Genomic DNA, 21,063 nt, shown 5'->3' with positions numbered 1-21,063 from the left:
AGCTGTAACTGAAAAAACGAGAATGCCTGGCAGCTAACTTGCCAAATCTGCGTATCTAAAAATTGGATCTGAACAAACTGTTTGTGATGCAAGGTCGCTGCATGGAAGCACCCTTAGTTTGTGACAGAGGACTCAATTGTGCAGTGGGATTGGCTCATGCCTGTCACAAAGTGGAACTCTCCCCTTCAAGTTTCCTGCAATGCGTGGTTTATATTTATATTTGAAACTGTAATGTAGATAATTTCTACATTTCAACTCTAAATAACTCCTCCAACTCCTCTCCATCTTTGGCCAGGAGAGTTTATGTTGGCCTTCCCTGGCAGGGGCTATACAGTTGATGCTGAATGACTGTGAAGCTTTGAACACAAGGGAGTTTGGGCACTTGGGAACAACTATCCGGCCAAGTAGCAGAGTGTTACCATACCCATCTTTTTGCACACCACACAGCAACTTGTTCTCCATGTCTCCATAGCAGAGATTGCACAGCAGAGTGGACAAAATGGAGCCCTGGGGGATTCCACAGCATTGGACATAGTACCTGGGAAATATCAGGAAACAAAAATTGACCATCACAAAAAGTGAAAGCTGATAGCAGGCACTAATAAGAAGCTCACTGCTGTCAAAATATAGCTAGACTACACTTTTTAAACATATATATTTAAATTAAAAGAATATATATTTGCATAATGATATAATGCATTTTTAATACAGGTGGTTAACGTTTTTGGCCTGAGATTCACATCCACTTTTGGCCAACCCTTTGGGGGCTACATGCCAGCAGTGGTTGTGGCTACCCCACACCTATGCACACACATAGACAAATAGCCCCCTGCTGCTAATCAGCTAAGGATGGGGGGAGGGGAAGAGAAGGTCACTGCCCCCTATCAGCTCATCAAATGATCAATCGGATGAATGGGAAAGGGGACCATTTGCATCCCCATCAGGGCAGTGGATTAGGCAATGAGACTTGGGACAGAAAGAATTGCTTGGAGGGGGAATCTAATCCATGACCCTTGCACCACTTCCTCAACACAAAAATCCACCTCCCTTGGGCCAAAGTGGCTATTAGTCACAGAGAAAATATACAGGCACAATACATAAGTCCATGTCTATAAAAACAGTAAGAATTTCTGGATCAACTGCCATCCCATATTCGTTCTCAGCACCCATTACGTAGATATATCATCACTGAGTAAAAAAGCTCTATCCTGAGCGGAAACTGAAGGCAGCAAACCATGCAGTCAAAGAGTAGCCAAGATGGTGCCCTCCAGATGTGGTTGGACTCCATCACTCCTGGCCATTGCCCAGGCTGGCTGGAGTCTTGACCTGTCTCAGGTACTGACTCAAGACCTGCCTGTTCCCTCATCTGCTGACAATCCCAACTTGCTCATAGTACTTTTCCATGGGCCTAAACATCAGGGCATGTTTGCTCATGTACCCACCAAACCCAGCTGCAAACATGGACACAGCTGTAATGCTCTCCCCAAAAGCAATAGGCAGGGGAGATCCCCCACCAGGCTTCTCTATGCTTCCTTTCCTTGGCCTGCTAAGCATGCAACAGAATGAGATGGAATAATCCTGTAGCAGTAGAACAGATTGTATTTCAGACAGTGAATAGAGGCAGGGGTGGGGAAATCACGTTTTAAAATGGTCCCCTATGTTAAACACACAAACAAAAAACAACCCCAAAACAGCAAGGATATTTGTTTCCTATATGGTTGTGTTGTTTTTCTTACTCACAGGAAGGCTGGAAAGCAGCAAAAAATTGCATCCTCCCCCCTACCCCAAATGGCAATCTGAAGTGGTACAGTCTACTCTACCACCTCAGAATTCTATCAACTCACTCTGCTGCACATCTAGACCAGACCTTTGATGCTGGTTTAGTTAGGGTATATTATTTCAATTGAGAGAGAGGAAGGAACAGCACTCATGAGCAGGGAGAGCAAATGGAAGGCATGGCAGTGAAAGAGATGAGTGGGACATCTGCTCCTCCTAGCCCACCACATTTGAGCCAGATGTTTCAGCTTAGCCCTCCTCTCCTCTCTCCTCTTTTTTTTTTAAGATGGTAAGCCTATGGACTTCCAAGAATCCCAATATTTTCTTTCTTGCACAGAATCCAGTTCTCTTAGAGTCTTAATAAATCACTATTTCTATTGAGTGCTGGATAATCAAGATATTAAAAAAAACAAGGGATATACATGCACGTGTGAACCAGTCCTCAGTCTCAGGCCCCTTCTGCACTACACATTTAAAGCACTATCATATCACTTTAAACAGCCATGGCTTCATCCAAAGAATCCTGGGAAGTGTAGTTTGTTAAGGGTGCTGGGAGTTGTGAGGAGACCCCTATTCCCCTCACAGAGCTACAATCTTCAGAGTGGTTTAACACACAGTCCCTCCTCCCAGGGAACTCAGATAATGGGAATAGGGGTCTCCTAACAACTCTCAGCACACTTAACAAATCATAGTTCCCAGGATTTGGGGGGGGGGAGTAAACCATGACGGTTTAAAGTGCTGTGATACTTCTTTAAATGTGTAGGACAAATGGGGCCTCAGTTTGAAATCTCTCTCTCTCTCTATAAGAAACCAAGTAGGAAAAGGCTGGAAGACACCCCTTCAAAACACATGTTTTTCCAAGCAGTCATTTATTCCCCTTGGATTCTTCTCTATTACCAGCTAGTAATTCTTCTCAACCTCCAGAACCCTAGTGGACTTCTCCAAAAGAGAAACATTGATAATCAAGAGATAGCCCAAGTGGGTGCCCTCAGTCAAAATAGATTGGTGTAACATATGCTTTGCATGCACCAAGTTCCATATTCAGTCCCTAGAATCTTGTTAGAAGGCTCTCTGTCACCTGGGCTGGAAAAGGCCACTTTCCCAAGACCATTCTGTCAGTCACACAATACCAAATTAGAGAGCAGACAGATCAATGCTCCAACTCAGAAACACAGTAGCCTGCCTTACTCTGCTGTGGCTGCCCTTAAAGTGCTCTCAGTCATTTCTGTGCTTTTGAACTGCATGGATTTACACAAAAAAACCAAAACTGTTTTGTAGAGTCTTATGAAGTGGCATATTAGTCTGCATTCAGCTCACCACTGAAATGGAAGCATTCACAGAGAGCCAAAGGGGGCCATTCAGACAGACGTTGATCTTTTCTTCTTGTCAAATTCAATCACTTATGTAAATCTGCCCTTCAGAAACATCGCCAAGGTACACAACACTGGCTGTAACTATTTATCCAGTGTATGTAGCCTGTGCCCTCCAATACTCATCTCTGAGCTTTAAGCTTTTCCAGTTAATTCCAAAATATTAATGGTTCTTTGGTCTGGAAGGCCATCTAATTCTGCCCAAAGTCAATAGTTTAAGCAAAAATAACTTATCACCCAAAAGGCAAATTCATCATATATTTCTACAAGTATTTCACCATATTGTCTGAGCAAGATATCTGTTACTCCAACAGCACTCAGATCACAGACTAATAAACTCAGCAGAGGCCTCCACAAAGGAAGGGATCTGGAAGCAGTAAGAATCAGCCCTGACAAAAAAGGCTGCAGGTTCATTAAGCAAGCAGATGTACTCATTGCTTGGCAATTCTCAGTACTGATGATGAGACACTCTTCTGAGGGTTATTTTGAAGTCAGAGCAGTAATTTGAATCCAATATAGAGAAAGTGTAGATCCAGGCTTGAAGGAGTGACACAGGGCATAATATGTATTGGGATTAGCCCTGAAACTGGTTTTGAATGTCAGCAGTCAACTCTGGAATGCATGAAGTGACAAGGGGAGTGGGTCTGAGCATGTACAGAGTGCATTTTAAAAAAATAATTGATCAACAGTAGTCCATCTATAAAAACCAGTATCTCATAGGTACAGGAACCACTTAAAGGTAAAATTGTCATCTTGAACCTCAAACTGTCAAGTTACTTTTAGAAGAAACCACTATCTGTCTGACTAATGCAAAGAAGTTGCTTATATTACTTAGCCATTAATTTTCCTATAAAGATCCAGCAAACATTTTGGATCCTAAGGATAAAGGGTGAAAAATGAAAGGCTCAAAGAGGAAGAGCAAATGTGTTTCAAAAATGAACTTTTTGTTGTTTGATTAGATGTCTATTCTTGGAAACAATTAAAATAAGGACAGAGAACCAGATTTGAATGAATGAAATTCTCCTTTGGGCAGCCGCCTCAACCTGTTCAATTAGCTTCTCCATTCTAAAAGCCTCTCATATTTTCAAAGAAAGCTTTAAAAAAAATACATAGAGATTAATGCCTGAGATTACTGGATTTGGAATAACATTCAAGATTTACTTTCCGCAGGGGTAAACAACATTTGTTGTTTATTCTGGAATAAAACAAGACCCTTGTGTAGCACCTTAAGGGCTAACAAATTTATTATGGCAAAAGCTTCTGATGAAGTGTCCATAAAAGCTTATGCCATAACAATTTTTTTAATCTTTAAAGGCACTGTTCTTCAACCTTGAGTCTTCAGATGTTGTCAGACTACAACTCCCATTTACCCCAGCCAGTTTAGCCAATGGCCAAGGATGATGGGAGTTGTCGTACAACTCCTGGGGACCCAAGGTTGAAGAACAGTGCTTTAAGGTACCTCCAAAACTCTTTGATGTTTTTATTCTACCTCAGAAACTACCTCAGCCCCTGGGATGCATCAGGATGTAACGCTGGGCATACACTATACTTAAGCAAATTAGTCTGTGAACATCTGGTGCATCCAGCTCAAACACTCCTCCCTTCCCTGAGCAGGAAAATAAACCACAGAGTGGGAAGTTTAGTGATGTGTCTGCATCAGTGCTCATGGTTTGTCTGTCCCAAGGAAACTACAAACCAGGAAGCTAAGGTTTGCTCTTGGATCCCCATTCATGGTTTATTTGGGAGAAACAAATCATGAGCAGTGTATCACCAGGCTAAACCATTTTGGTACCTAAAAAATTCACATATCCTAGGAAAATAAAAGAGACTTTACCTCTCCTCAATCTTCAGGATAGAGTTATGAATCAACTGCAAGAAAAACTCACAGAGACTGGACCTGCTTTCCTTCAAAGAAAGACTCTGAAGAACAAAGAACAAAAATCCCAATAAAGAAAAAATTTGAACTCTGTATATTTTAGCAACTTGAAAGTCAACAAATTAAAGAAAGAGGATTCCCTTCTCTCACCACCAAACAGATAATGCCCATCACCTAACACTGCTGATCACCTATTGACAGCAATGGGTGGATGGGGAGGAATTACACAAGTGTTAACCATGGTTTTCATATGTATACTTTGTATGTGTGCCCATCAGCAAAAAGACAGCAAATTACAACTGTGGAAGGGTCATTCTTCACACAGAAACATGACCCCAAAAGATATACAACATCTAGATGTTCAGTGTTGATATTAAGGTATAAGCAAAGAATGCAGATTTACACAAATCAAAATTGGCCTAGTATTAAAATTTTAACACCTATGCTTGCTTCAAGGTTAGATGTGTTTGTAAAACATGCTTGGGCAAGCTTCTAAGAATCGGTTGTCACAAGAAGAATGGAAGCCCTTGTACAAAAATTTTCTGTTGACATGTTTGAGATGACAAAGATGTCTGTCAGCACCATCTACTGGCGAGAAGTGGCAATGGCATGCACTCAAATAAAACTGAAGGGTTCCATTGGGTAGTATAGAAATAGAACTGATGCAGCACTTAACGTGGCGTTTGATGAGGCTATCCAAAAGGAGAAAAAAAGTGTATGGTTCAGTACAGTTCAGCTAACTGAGGTTCCATACAATTTTCCTTTTGGCATAATTTAAACATTCAATAGTTTCACAAAATCCTCTCTTTTACCAATATTATCAATCTCAGAAGTCTCCCTTACAGAGAAAGATCTGGAAAGCATGGGGTCATAGAACCCAGAGAGTCACAATATAACTCAGCCTGCAGGATCCCATTAAGAGGGTTTAAAATTTTAAAAGTGAAAGCTGTACAATACAAGATGTAGTCAACCTTAATGCCAAATGAACAATTTATCTTGAAGTTAAATGTCACCCTGCTTTTCATATAGCAGAGACGGTGAAGAGTACTGGCTAATGGTACAGCCCTATGCCTGTTTACTCAGAAGTGAATCCTACTGAATGTAGTGGAGTTTACACCCATGTATGTGGGTTTAGGATTGCAGCCTAACGGACAGAGTTATGACTCAGTAGTCTCCTGCTCAAATCTTTCCTCTGCCATGAATTCACTGTCTGCCATGAACTCATCAGGTGTTAAAACAAATTTAAGTGAGCTTGGGGCTTGCATGTTTTCCCCTGCCCTCCTTTGTTCCTCAGGCAAGACTGTAGTTTAGCTTGTTACCCAAACTCTAAACTGTGGTCAATCCAAATTAAGGTTAACCGCAGTTTGACAGGTTCAGATAACATGACAAGCTAGAGTTAATAAAAAATGAAGAGAGGTGTGTGTGTGAGAGAGAGGGTGGGTGAGTGGGTGGGTGGGTGAGTGAGTGAGTGAGAGTGAGTGAGAGAGAGAGAGAGAGAGAGAGAGAGAGAGAGAGAGAGAGAGAGAGAGAGAGAGAGAGAGAGAGAGAGAAGTGCAAGGCTTGCCTAGAGTTTGTGACAACCAAACAAATCCATTGGTTGGCCTTAGACAAGCCTCTTTCAATCTTAACCTCCAAAGCAGCAATGCAGAGTTGAGAATCACCACAGCCTACCTTCTAGGACTGCAATAGCGGACAAGGTAATTATGTGCAGCACTCAAGCACTATATGAATGCCAAGGATTTGTTAATAATATCAACATTAATTAGGTTACAAAAAAAGAAATGGTTAATAGGCCCTTACCTGCTCAACTATTACTGCATTTCGCAGTGAGGTGCTCTGCTGAAGATGACACACAAACTGTTTCATATCAGGCCTAAACTCCTCGGAAGTAGATACCTGCAAACATACTTAGATTAAAATATCTTAGACTTTTGAGTTGATTTCCAACGAAGTAATTATATCAGAGGTAACGATTATAATGAGTTTCATCCCAAGAAAAACATGCAGAGTGGGGCAGGCAGAAGCCCTCTCCTCTTCCCAGAAGCTCCACCCACAGCTTCTCCTAAGGGTCAGGGGACCTGGCTGAGGGGGGAGGGGCTGCCCCAATGGTTCTTTCAGGCTATTCTGTCAGGAGCTGATGGTGTATATGTGCTCCCTGGCCCTGACTTCTTCCCTTCTTTTCTTTTTAACTCGCTGATAAATAAGAACAATAAAGCTCCTGTTGCATTCAGAAGCATGACAGAAGTATTACTTTCCAAATGTCAAAGTAAAAAAGAAAAAAAATCCAAAGAAAATTATAAACATCACCACCGCAACCAACCTCATGTGTATTATGTGTACGCACGGGAGCACATGCACAACAGGAATAAGCTATGCACTGAGCTTATGCCACCATTTGGAAAGTGGAAAGACAGTCTTAAACATAAACTCACTAATAGCCTCAACTTTGGAGGCAGAACAACTACAAATTTTTAATCTTGAAACAAGCAAATTATGTTTTTTCATATACATTTCTGTGGTGTAAAATAAAAGGAAAAATCCTGCAAAAAACAAACAAACCCTAGTTCACAGACCCTTTGTCACTAACCTGATTACCTAATGTCGTGTTACTTCAAAATTGAGGCAAAACCAGGGATAGGGCCAGCCCAAGACATTTTGCTGCCTGAGGTAAAGGAAAAGATGCCCCCTCCCCGGATTCCACATACTGAAGCCTGCTGTACAGGGAGTCCAGCCTTACTTCAACACTAGAGACAAGCCAGAATCCTCCACCTCAGTAGAGGTCAGCAAGCTACCTTAGGGGGTCCGGGGTCGGCCACATGCCACACACCACCTTGTCCTCCAACAGAAGAGAAAGACAAAGGGACTATTGCTCCGTTCCCCCACCCTTCAGCAACCACCTCCTGAAGCAGCTTCCTCATTCTGCCTAATGGTAGGCCTGGCAGAGGAATTGCAGCAACAGTAGAGAACAACATGGAAGGAGGGCTGATGCTCAGGAGAACAAGTCAAGCTAGAAAGGACGGTGCCTTACTCAACTCTGGCTGGTAGAGCACAGTCAAATGCAGGCATTGCCTCCTACCTAAGACTAGCTGAATTCACCTCTATAAAGAAAACTGTGATAAGGATGAGCAATCTTGAAGAGGGCTCCATAAATCTGCTTGCGAGTGATGAGTGCACCTCCTTTAACTAGGCCAGCAAAACAATCCCCTTGGGGGTCTCACATGTCCAGCACAAGGACCAGCTTCCTGTCCAATTTTTTCAGGAGCAAGGTGCTGAGGCTCCCACTTCTCACAAAGAATAAACATAAAAGGAAAGGTCCCTTCTTTCCTCCACATTGAACTTAAGTGAAGGAAGGAGGGGTGGTTATTTTTCCCACCAGCTGGACTTTGGCACGAGGCATCAGTGATGTGCCACTGGAACCTGTGACAAAATCCTGGGGTGAAAGAGCAAGCACCATTTGTGGGACAGGCAGGGGACACAGTTTTTGGCTGGCTAGTAAACCAAGCCAGAACATGTGGACCTCTAGTCTTAAGGATGGCCTTTACTGAAAGATCTATCTAAGGAATATTTATATACACATTATGCAGTTGACTTTTGTTTTGCTTTTCAGAGAATAGACTACGCACAAAGAAAAAGGAAAGATTCATCTTACGTGTCTCTTGTAGTATCTTCTCATAAGTCCGTTTCTGGTCTTCATGATCACTGCATAGCGACGTATTTTGTAACTGCTCTTTTTATCTGGAGCAAGCATTTGCAAAATCACTTCTACCAATTTGTTATGGGGAATGGTATCATACGCTCCTGTGACATCAGCCTGAAACAGAATTTTTTTTCAACTCTCCCGTGTATCACATGTCAGACTAAGTAAAGAACTAACAAAAGAAGTATGTTTACTAACAACTATAGATATATTTTGTAGATGACAACGAAAGGGATTTATGCAGTACTGTCAATAAAGCATAGTGCTTTACAAACAAAGAGGACAGGCCTGTGCCCCAAGGAGCTGACAGACTAGAATTCTGTGCAGGAAGAGAGAGCGGGAAAAGGCACAGATGAGGTTGACAGGGAACAAATCCATGCTGAGTTCAGTTACACACGCTTAGTCTTAATAGTGGATGTGGACTGAGGATATGCTAAAGGCTCCATGGACAAGGTAGGTTTTCAGGAGGGCTTTAATTGAGAGCCAGTGTGGTGTAGTGGTTAAGGTGTTGGACTACAACCTGGGAGACCAGGGTTCGAATCCCCACACAGCCATGAAGCTCACTGGGTTACCTTGGGCCAGTCACTGCCTCTCAGCCTCAAAGGAAGGCAATGGTAAACCCCCTCTGAATACCACTTACCATGAAAACCCTATTCATAGAGTCACCATAAGTCGGGATTGACTTGAAGGCAGTCCATTGATTGAAATTTCAACCAATAAACTAGGGAAGAGCAGCTGGGGGGAGGGAAAAGGAAGCTCCTGCCCTGGAATTGTGGTGGGGGTTGGATTTCTGCAAAACTTCCAAATCCTTGGCCTGAATCTGTCCAAAACAAGGAAACTTGCTGGGTTGTGTAAAGGCTTCTTGCTGTTGGAATGTCTCTCTAAATTATGCTGCATGCATGTTGTAGACAGCAGCCTCTGTGACTTCAGGTGTACGAGAAAGAGTGCAAATATGTGTGTGAGAGACACAGAATGTGCGAGTGTGTTTAAGACAGACTGGGAAGAACTATGTGATTCAGTGGCAGCCTCTTCAGAATCTTCTCGGAGCTAGCACATTCCTGTAGCGTCAGTGCACCGAAAACCCACTGCAAGGCCCAGCATATAAAGGAGACTTGCCTCCACTGACTCAAGCTAACCATCTCCAAATCTGCTACAGTTCTGTTCAAGGCAAAACTTGGAAACCTCATTTGAATTCTATCTCAAGCCTAGCATGGAGCATAAACTCTAGTTTAAAAATGTTCATTTCTTGAGAACTTACTGGAGGCCTAACAGACCAACAAAATTGGGTACCTAGTGCCACAACGGCAAAATTAAAGAATATTCCTGATTTCCATGTTTACTTGAAAGTAACTGCCACTATGTTTAATGGAGCTTGGTCCCAGAACTATAGCCTAAAGAACAAAACTCCTCAGTTTTGTCTACTTAAGAAGTGGAAAACATCAGACCAACATAGACACTGAGCTTCTCATCATACCTTCACAAAGTAGAATCTTGGCATTTCACCGTTTAACTCCAGAGCCTTCAAAATAAACTTCTTCCAAGCAGCATAAATATCATCTTTTCCAAACACAGAAGACCCAAGCAATATGGGGTTCTTTATTCGCTCATAATTTAGGACACTAAATAAATTTTTAAGTTGTATGTTGAAATACTGAACCTAAGGGGAAATTAAAGAAAAAAAGAAATTCAGGAGCATTAGGGTTTCATATGTGGCAAAACATTCTTATACACACGCAAACTGATTGCTCTCTTGGAAGAGACGGCAAAAGGACTAGAGGAGAGTTTCCACATTTTGCCTCATTAGCAAAAATGTGGAATTATTGTAAACACAGGAGCCACTGCAGCAAGAGGAGATTGTCAGGGGAAATCCATTCTGTAAGGGAGAGGAAGCTGCATGGAAGAGAGCGGCTGTCAGGAGCACAACCATCAGAAAGCATTTTGAAACAGTGGCACTAAAATCACTTTCAGTATTTTTGTAAGAGGAGTGGCTCTGAGTATCATGATAAAGAGCAGCTACAACAAGCTATCCTAGGTGGGAAGACTCTCATCCCCTTCAGCTTGAGCTATACTCTATCACCCCCATCATTTGTGTGCCAACAGGGTTTATTCCCTGAACACAAGGAAGCAGTTTTGCAGTCATATCTAGAGGCATGTGCCGTAAGCAAGCATGGTAACAGCTGTCTATCATCTTTGAGAAACCTAGCCAATGGGTGAGGTGCCAAAAGCCTGGAGACAGGCAAATGCTGTCCCAATCTTCAAAAACGCAAACAGGATCTGGGAAACTACAGGCTAGGCAATCTGACTTTGATAGCAGAGAAGATTCTAGAACAGATTATAAAGCAGCTAGTATGCCAAGCATCTTGGTAACAATACAGCGATTAGTAGAAGCCAGCATGGATTTATCAAGAATAAATCCTGCCAGACTAACCTTAGAGCTCTCTCTCTTTTCACTCAAAGAGTGCTCATCAATTGCTCCTCATCAAACTGGAAGAGATTTTGAATGGGTTGCTACTGGGCTCTGTCCTGGACCCAGTACTCTTATCAATGAGAGGAGTAGAAGGAATCCTTATCAAATGTGCAGATGATGGGAGGGAAAGCCAACACCCTCAGGGGCAAAATTCAAAACTGACTTTGATAGTTTCAGCCCAGTTTTTCATTCTAACAAAATGAAATTCAACAGAAACAAATGCAATTTAGGCAAAAAGAGGGAGTGAGGAGCAAATGAATGGGTATAGGATGGGGAATGCTCGACTTGGCAGTAACATGTGAAAAGGATTGAAACTTGGGACTGAAGTCAATGAGGAGCTGTATGACACAGCAATGAAAAAAGGATAATGCAATTTCAATAGGATCAAACTTTGCAAGTCACAAGTAGTAACAACTCTACTTATTCCACAGAAGCCAGACCTCATCTGGAACACTGTCTCCAGTTCTGCCTGCTGCTATTTAAGGAGCATGTAGGAGGCAAATTGGAAGGGGTTCAACAGAGGGCAACAAAGATGAGCAAAGAAGCACTTGCTCATCAGATCACTGGCTGACCAACAATTATACAAGCCAACTTCATGCAGTTAAATAACTAAAGAAAATACGGACCTTTTGGTCTCTGAGCGTTTTGGAGAACGTTTCAGCTCCTACCACACTATTCACCTTGACTACAGGTCGAAGCCCATTTGGTTTGGGGATGAACCGCAGCGTTGATGCCAGGGGAACACACTTCCTCTGCTGCAGAGTTTCAATCTCCTCCTCTAATAAGGTACGAAGGTGCACTTTGGTCAGGTGGCTTCTAGAATGGAAGCTAAAGTTAAATTAACAGACTACAAAGCAGATCATATCATTTTATCTTGAGTTTTGATTCTATACAGTACACAGGTCAGAACAGACTGCCATCTCAGTGTTGAAGAAGACTTTTAGAACATTCTTTTTCCATTCTTTCAGCCGACTGGAAATTGAGAAGGATATTCTTATTCATCTAAAGCAGCAAGCCATGTGGCCTAACGTTAATACAGAGGAGAGGCAAGAGATTTCTACAACCCATCTAGGTCTGATAAACATGATTACTCAAAAGAAATCTGAACTGCCTTCATGCACAATGTCCACGAAAGTATTTAGAATGGAAATCCCATCATGGAAACTATGGAACCCAAGATCAACAAAAACAATTGGGGGGGGGGGGGAGGGAAGAGAGGCTGAGATGCCCTCCCACAATTTGAAAAAAAAAATGGGGGGGGGGGACAAGCCACAAGGGCCCATTGTGCTCAGGATGCATGCTCTCACCACCTGTGCCTTCATAGGGCACAGTGTACACATGTAGAGCAACTCAGATGAGTAGAGATCCTGGCTCATACATAAGTCTCTCCTCGTGCAGAGGAACTCTATGTATGTACATCAGTCCAAGCTTAGAGCCACTTTCGACACGCTCCAAATGTGTGGATGGTGGGTGAAACAGCCACTGGGGACATCAATGGCAGGGATAGCCTGAAACATCCCTCACACATTATCTCAACTTGTTTGTGCATATGTATGCCATGTGACCGTGCCCCCTTAAAATTAACACCACAAAATTTGGTTAACTACATCTGAAAGGATAATGAGCATTAGAGTCCTAGTCTTGTCCCTCTACAAATAGCATCTACCCAGAGGAAGTCATGGGGGACTGTGTAACGGGAGCGCACATTTTTCCTCATGCACGGTGCAAATTACAACCGTTATAAATACCAAATAAATATGTTTATAAATACCTGACTCCAATCCTCTCTAACTTCCTCCAAATGGTCTTTCTGAAGAAAAAAAGTAAGTTCTTTTGAAACATAGTCTCTGTGATATAGAAGAAAGATCGGAGGAGCTCTGCAACATACGAATCCATCAGCCAATATAGGAATTTGGACATCAGATCTTCACGAAAACGATGCTCGGAGGCAGGAACAAAACGGCCATGGTCTATAAGCAGAATCCAAGTTTAGTGATACGGAACACTGGGCAACAACAAAGATTTCAATTGTCACTGTTGAGAAAGAGCTTTTAAAAAGTCTCTGCCATGACTGAAGTACAGGCTGTAATCCTACAAAGCAGCTCTCCTCCATGTGAGAAAATGGCATACATACAGCTGGGGACACCACTGATGTTTCAGCTGCATTGTAAGACAGACACTGTAGGTCCTGTTCTCTCTGATGCATACACCTTGCCACACAGCAGGACTGTCAGCTTCCTCAGCCCGAAAGCATAGGTGGAAGGCCTGTAGCTCAGTGGCAGAGCAACAGCCTTGCATGCAGGAGGTCCCAGGTTCAATCCCCGGCATCTCCAGGTACAGAGTGGGGACAGACTCCTGCCTGAAATGCTGGAAAGCTGCTGCCAGTCAGCGTACAGCACCAAGCTAGATGGACCAATGGTTTGACTCAGTATAAGGCAGCTTCCTATGTTCTACAGAAACTGGCAGGAATGGGGGTTTCTTGGGCCATGAAAACACAGTAATACCTCGCATTAACGTACTCAATGGGACCAGAGCGAGTACGTAAACCGATAATGTCCTTAAAGTGAAGCACTACCTTTTAAAACTTTACCTCTCCTTCATGAAGAGCCTCAAAGCCCTGCGCTAAAGCCTCTGCTGCTGCGCTGCCGCGCCTCCCACCTGATCCCGATCGTGCCTCCCAGCTGATTTGCGGCGGCGTGATCGTGTCTATTTCCACCCCCATGCGCTAAAGCCTCTGCTGCTGCGCTGCGTTTCTGGAGAAATACAGGCATATGGAGCATGTAGGTTATAGTGAGGCGACGTTAAGTGAAGCGACGCTAAGCGGGGTATGCCTGTATTTGTTTAACATACACATACCACATGGACAAGCAAGGAGGCCAATAAAAGGATTAGTGAACTAGTAAGTTCTGTGGACTTAACTGAAAAGCTGAAGCTGCTAGAGAATGTCAAAATCCTATTTTGAGTTATTCTGGTTGCTTATCTCATCAGTGGGCTTGGTCTGCTAGACAATGACGCACAAGAGGGCCTTTGCTATTGTGCCCCTCCCTCTCTCCCAACTATGAAATACCCATCTATTGGAAATTTGGACTGCGGAGATTCCAATGGGTTCCACTGGCAAGTAAAAACAATCCTATTCTCCCAGGAATTTGGAGTAAATTAGTAATCACTCGTACATTTTATTGTTCTCATGCTGCTGCTCTGTTGCTTGTTTTTATTAATTGGGTTGTTTTAAACAGCAGCTACATTTCACGTATTATTGCAACGACAGCCAACATGGTGCCCTCCAGATGTCATTGATCTACAGCTCAAATAAAATCTCTGGCCACTGGCCTACCTTAATGGGGGCTGATGGGAGTTGTAGTCAAACAGCCTATGGAGGGCATAACATTGGCTATCCCTATATTACCGTATTTTGTGCATTGTTGGAAACCTTTCTGCTATCATGTTGATGTGATGAAAGTTGGCCTACAAAATTAACAAAGTCACTTATATGAAATGTTGCTTTTAGTTTATTAACCATGGTCAATACCTTTGGTCAGACGAAGCCAAGCACAATCACTGACTCTCATTTTCCACACCAGCTCTTGTAATGAAAATGTAGCAAACTTCCCCAGAGAGATGAATCGTTTCACATTCTTGTAGAAGCGGCATTTGTTGCGGTTAGAACCCCAGAGTGCTGCAGGGACCACTCTCTCTAGACAGTCCCTCACAAATGTGTACACTTGCCAGTGGCTGCTATGCTGCTTAAGGAACGTGACGACGTCAGAACTGGAGGAGTCTCGGGGAGGTTGCTCTTTACTTCCTTTTTGACTCAACTCAACTTTTTCAAAGCTCCTGTATGAAACCCCTGATGCTTCTGAGAATGGGCCCAAACCACATGGCATACTTCTGGGACAATTCTCTGCAGTGTTAGCCTCCTGCCTCCTTGTCAAACCTTCACCCTCTTGATGGCCTTTTTGCTCATAACTCAGTCCTCCTGGGCCAATTTTGTCCAGCTCAGAAACCCAAATGGGACAACTCTTTTTTAACACCACCAGGTAAGGACACTTTGCATGGTTCTGCAACAGTTCTTGGAACACGCCTCTCATCTGCCAGTAACGTTTTGGAAGCCACTTCTTTTTCCTGTTGCAACATGGAAGACCTGAATTGCCAGGCTGCTTCAGAATCTTACTATGCAGGAATATGGTTTCTACCAGCCGCCATCCCCCTGCTGGATAACTCTTTAAGCGATTCAATACAAATGATTTAGGTAGACGTTCTTTCAACTGCCAGCGAGAATACAAGAGAGAGCGCCTCTCAATCCGAACAGCAGGAACAGAAATTCTATTGGAAGACTCCCAAACTGGCTTAGATGTACATGCTTTAAGGCTTCTGTCTGCAGCAGCATTTTCTGCGGTCACCAGCTGTCCGGGACAAGCATCAGAAGCGCCAGGTGCTACTTTTGGCCCCCAAGTGTGGGATTTTGTTTTGCTGCTGGAGTCAGAGAGTGCTTTACTCTCACTACTTAGCTTTAATGCCCGGCCACAGAAAAAACCCTCTTGATTATCAAGAGCTGTACAATCAGAGGTTTGTGCTCCACATTTGCTTTTTTGAAGAACAGTTGTCACAAGACCTAACTGTTCCTCTGAATGCAGCCTTACACATCCTCCAAATGTGTTACCACCACCACCCAAAATCAATTGTTTATTGCTTTCAGGGGGAACTGGGATTCTCGTTTCTTTTTCCAGCCCTTCCTCTGTGTGCATGATTTTCATTCTCTTAGCACTAATTTCACAGCCACCCTTCCACTTCCTTTTCAGAAATGGTGCTGTTAACGGCAGACACTGACTGGGGATTGGCTGGCTCTCTAGGTAGTCACTGGGCCTTGTAACCACTTTGTTCATGGTGGGACTCAGTCCAGCAGCTCTTTGAATTACTGAAGATTGCTGACAGTTGCGGTCTAAATCTACTTGTATTTTGCACCATCTTTGCTTTCTAGAGTTCCATTTTCTCCAGTTTGCCTTTGCAACGTATTGCCTACAAGACCGAAACCTTCCTTGCAGGTAGCTCGAAAAGACGCTGTGTGTTTGTCTGGGATACCTGTGCCTAACGAACTCAGAAGAGGGTGTTGCACTTCTTAAAGCAAGCTCATAGATGGGTTGGCCACAGATTTGATAACAACAGCTGGGAGGCACAAGCATAAAGAGAGCACAGTGCTCCAGTAGATACATCATGACATCATCTCCAACTCTCCTCAGCACCATTTCCCAGAGAACACTCTGGAGAATGGTTTGCGATGTATTATTAGGCATGTGGCTACAAATATTAGGCATCCAAAGCAGCTGGTGATTATTCTCATTCAACAGGCCATAGCCAAATGCCAGGACATTCTTTTTCTTCTTTTCACAAATTCTCCGAATGACTCTTGCAACAACATCATTATGATTGGAAACCTGCAATGTAGCAAAAAGCAACATTTTACTTAGCAGATGCTTGAACAAACCATAGAGACTGGGTTGTACTGGATGCTACAATTCTGCAAGAGAAAACACTCTTTTGTTGTGTGACACCTGGACAATAGCAACCCTCACATGATGCCCCTCCACTCCCCCAAATTGTCTCAAGTATGTCACTCAGGTACTTCATAATGATGCCTGCTTGCACGATTTAGTTCCCCTTAAAGTGGGGAAGAATAAATCACATGAATGGGGCATGTTTTCCAATTGGGTGCTGGCTTGGAGGTAGTGTGTCAAACATCCTTTCAAGTCTGTTGCGGAGGCAAGAAGCCTGCCACCACTTTACAACGGCTGCTTTTGTCACCAGTGGCACAAAAAGCAGGGCAATGACATCCTAAGAATCTCTAAACTTTTATGAAATTAAAAAGCAAAATTTCTAGTCATTAGGGTCTACATAACTCCTAGTTAAATCTTAATATGGCAGAAAAATTGTTGGTTGGTAGCAACCAAGGTGTGGGACTTCAGTGCCAGCATAGTTTTTTGCCTGCCTCCCTGTAACCAGCAAAACCCAGAAATTCGGAGTGGGGAAGGAGGGAGCATCTTTAGCCAATGAAAGAGTACCCAATCATAAGTAGTCTACTCTCTTTAAGGCGATCCTAAGCACTTGGCAATCATTCCATTGCCCTCACTGGTCAGAATACGGGGAGTTTATTTTATTGGGCAATTTAAAAAAATACTGCCTACATGTTTATCCTTACATATAAGTGTTTTTTTTAAGGCTGGACAATTACTTTCATTTTAAGTTATGGACGGACTCCAACTACCATCAGCTGGTCACTGCCAATGGGACTTGTGGTTCACCAATATCTGGAAGGCTGCAGGCTCCCTATTTCTGTTTTAAATGAAGGCTAAAAAGCCCTGTAGGGATCATATTCCCTCCTCATCTCATGACTATAACCCTATTTATGAGCCACCAGGTAGAATACAACTTTCAGAGGTACTGAAAAATTATTTAAGCTTAGCCTAATGCTCATATAAACATTGGCGTGTCCCAGCAACACATAATTCATACATCAAAGGCTGGTTCTCACAAACAAATAGCACTTACTTTTGCCACAGAATTGCGTACTTGAAGAACGCAGCTGTAATCACAGAAAAGTAGCGGCTACTACAGCCATGTGGCTAGTCCACATTGAGGCTACATCCTGCGCAACCTATGCATAAAGTGTCACGTGTATACTGCCCACGCATACTACTTTTTGGAACATGTTCAAATGGCCACGTAAAGTGTCAAGTCACAGCTAACGGTGGTTTCTCATGATGCGTACATGCCCCAGTAGAGGCACCTCTCCTAAGTATCAAATGTGCGGGTTGCATGTTTTTCTGGGCCTCGCCCATCATCTGCTGCAGGACTTCAAGCTTAGGCCTTCCGGTTGTTTTAAAAACCCGACCGTCTGCTTGTATTAAATACTGCTTGCGACAAGGCTTTCAGGGGCTTTCCGAGCCCCACGCAAACTGGGGGAGAAGCAAGTCTAGAGCGCAGCGAACAGCACTTGCTTCCTTGCCTGCCTACCTACCTGCTGGAAGGTGAACAGCGGAGGAGCCTTGCACCCGGCCGGCCGCCCCACCAGGCAGTGGTCCACTAGGCTGCGGTAACACTTGAGGTCGTCTTCCTTCACCAGCGGCTCTGGATGGCTCTCGGCCTGAGCTTGCAGGCGCCGGACAAAGCCTTCCAGTGGCAGCACTTCAGCGTAACAGCTCCGCAACAGGCCTTGCACTGCCCTCCGGCACCGGCGACGCTCCATCAGGGAGCCCAGCTAAAGCGCGATACGCGCAGAGCCCGAGGCAATACTCCCCTCCTCGCATCGGCGGTTCGGCAACCCCACCCAAACTCCGCCTCTAACCCTTATTGGCTGCTTTGGGTGCACCGAAGCGCGGGAAACGTTGCTACGCGGTTTGGCGAGGTTGCCGGTTTCCTATCTTTCGTCCCGTGTTCTTATGGCACCCCACCCTCCGCCATTAAGAGACTATGTGAGCTGTACGAGGTGGTGGGGTGCGGGTCATGTTACTAGAGAGCGGTTGTAACTTCTGCAGGCTTACAAAGGACTAGATTTCAGTGATGAAACGTACAGAGAAGGATTAGGTTGAGCCTAAGGAATCTAAACTGTATACCGCTGAAGACAGCTAACCTCACCAGATTGTCCTAAAGATTATTGACACACTTGTATGCTAGACGCGGCCTGAATGCGCTAGTAGCTAGAGCAACATACTAGGCCCAAGCAGTAGTGTAGTGACAAATTCAGAAGTGCAGGGTCTCTTCATGATCGTCACACACACCCCACACACAGCCACGCCCCTTTTTCCACTTTCCCTCGTCTCCCTTGCACTCCTTTTCAGCTCTGAGTCCACACTCCACTACAACAGGTTCTTAAGCGCCAATCAGCATGAAAGGGGAGCCTGTGTGTTAGCTACTGAGAAGAGTCTTCTCAGTGAGTGATTAACCTCCTTTTACTCTGATTGGCTCCAATCAGCATGAAAGGACAAGGACTATCTTCAGTGGGTCACAGTCCCCTTTCATGCCGACTGGCTTGTACATAAGGATCTGGCTAGGACCCTGCTCCCAAAAAAGTAAGGGGACTACAACCCCCCCCCCGAAGATCCAGGTCTAAATCCTCATTCCACCATGAAATTCACTAGGTTACCTTGAGCCACTCCCTCCCTCTCAGCCTAATCTGTGAGGATAAATGGAGGGGGTGGAGCAGAACCCTGTACACTGGTTTGAGCTACTTTGACGAAAGGCGATATAAATGAATACAATCAAACAAAAGAAACAGTACCTTGAAGGGAGGGCCCATTGATCAGTGGTGGAGCACATGTTTTATATGCAAAAAGTCCAGGTTCACCCCCACCGCCATCTCCAGTGGAAAGGATCAGGTAGCAGATGTGACAAAAAACCTCCCTCTCTTCAACACCCTGGAGAACCATTTACAGCCATAGACCATTGTGGGCTAGAAGGGCAAATAGTCTGATCTGGGATGAGGCAGCATTATTAATAGAGCAGTTATGATACTTTGCAGAACTGACACATGCACTTATCGCTTCTCCAGAGCTGACAACCTAAAATCTTGCTACTCTGAATAGGGCATGCAGCCCCATTCTACACATATTTACTCAGAATTGAACCACACTGAGTTCAATGGGGCTAACATCTAAGCAAGCCAGCAGAAGAGGACAGGCTTTGAATAGCAGTTATCCAGAAAAGGGGTAAGGGGTGGGGGGGTGGGAGAAGTCCTCACCTAAGTAGGGCCTGCTGTTCATTTTTGGTTATTTAAAAACTCCTGTAGTCAGTGTCTATGTAGGGTCTCAGAAGTCAAGTTGATCTAGTCTTCCCGATACAAAATACCCAATGTCACAGAAAGCAGATGTCATTGCAGGGCTCACCATACATGAAAGGAATAATCTCCAGCACCTCAATCCTGTGCACTGTGTGACAAGGTTTACTTGCATCATCCATATACCTACAAGTCATAATTACATGCATCCCTGGGACTTCTGAACCTCTTAATACCAATGAAATCAGACAAACACCAGCAAACAGAGTCCTTGAGATTACTTTCCCTTTGGCTCCGTGATTGAAGGTTTCATTTATCTCCCCTTCCTCAAGTACAGAAGACAGAACTATAAAGAAGTTCAACTAGCTTCAAATTGCTCCTTGCTAAGTTGCTGCTTTTGAGCACGGGAACTGAATCACCAACAATGGAGTAGCAGTCTTCATTCATGAGAGCCAAGTGCATTGGCTGTTAAATGTAAACCTGCAATTCTCCAGTTCTAATCTCCCCTCCTTTGGCATAGACCTATTAGATGAGCCTAGGCCACTTGCTTCCGGGCCCTAGAGCCTCATCTTTCCCTATCTGTAACATGTTGATGATTGTAGACTATCAATCTACCTTACAGGTTTGCTGAAAAGAACATCTAAGATCATGAAACACTTTGAACACTGAAAAATCAGTTTTACAATTTTTCTGAATGACACATTTGTGAAGAGCAGCAAAATCAGGCTCCTGCTGATTTTTTACTTTTCAGCTTGATCAGACTTTGGACAAGGCTTAGACTGGGACCTACGTCATCTCACAGGGTTGCTGCAAGGATAAAAAGGGGAGAATCCTCCTGAATAGCATCCTGATCTTGTTTCAAGGGGATATAAGTGGTAAAGATATGCACTTGTAATGCTTCACCTTTATTCTCTCCCTAATCCTTACAGTAACCTGAATTGTAGATGGGCAGAGGAAGAACAGCCATTTGTCTGTCTCCTTAATGGATGAAGAGAGACTGAGGTAAGACTCCTTCCTGGATCACACAGCATTAGCCATTATATCAGCTCCAACATGCACATAGGGCCCACAACTTCAAAATCTCTCAGGGCCATTCTCTAGAGATCACAC

The 21,063-nt window shown here is 43.8% G+C and overlaps 1 protein-coding gene across 6 annotated transcripts in view; it reads right to left on the bottom strand.

Moving 5' to 3' along the window:
* TERT (telomerase reverse transcriptase) overlaps nucleotides 1–18,607 on the bottom strand; it is a 32,508-nt gene extending 13,901 nt beyond the window's left edge. Inside the window, exons 1-9 of one of the 6 annotated variants that reach the window (XM_061588596.1) lie at nucleotides 18,199–18,607; nucleotides 14,716–16,618; nucleotides 12,958–13,156; nucleotides 11,813–12,014; nucleotides 10,194–10,376; nucleotides 8,672–8,833; nucleotides 6,823–6,918; nucleotides 4,981–5,066; nucleotides 425–538 (exon numbers count right to left, since the gene is read on the bottom strand). In XM_061588596.1, coding sequence (XP_061444580.1) covers nucleotides 425–538; nucleotides 4,981–5,066; nucleotides 6,823–6,918; nucleotides 8,672–8,833; nucleotides 10,194–10,376; nucleotides 11,813–12,014; nucleotides 12,958–13,156; nucleotides 14,716–16,618; nucleotides 18,199–18,426 — 3,173 coding nt within the window. In that variant the 5' untranslated portion in view covers nucleotides 18,427–18,607. The remainder of the gene's footprint in view (nucleotides 1–424; nucleotides 539–4,980; nucleotides 5,067–6,822; nucleotides 6,919–8,671; nucleotides 8,834–10,193; nucleotides 10,377–11,812; nucleotides 12,015–12,957; nucleotides 13,157–14,715; nucleotides 16,619–18,198) is intronic. The other 5 variants (XM_061588623.1, XM_061588639.1, XM_061588605.1 and 2 more) reach the window with 5 other exon arrangements.
* Nucleotides 18,608–21,063: the final 2,456 nt, after the last annotated feature.

Source organism: Rhineura floridana, chromosome 1, assembly GCF_030035675.1.
Source record: "Rhineura floridana isolate rRhiFlo1 chromosome 1, rRhiFlo1.hap2, whole genome shotgun sequence".
In the NCBI taxonomy this organism is placed as follows: domain Eukaryota; kingdom Metazoa; phylum Chordata; class Lepidosauria; order Squamata; family Rhineuridae; genus Rhineura; species Rhineura floridana.
Note: the sequence above shows the minus strand (reverse complement) of the source record. Positions and strands in the feature narration are given on the sequence as shown.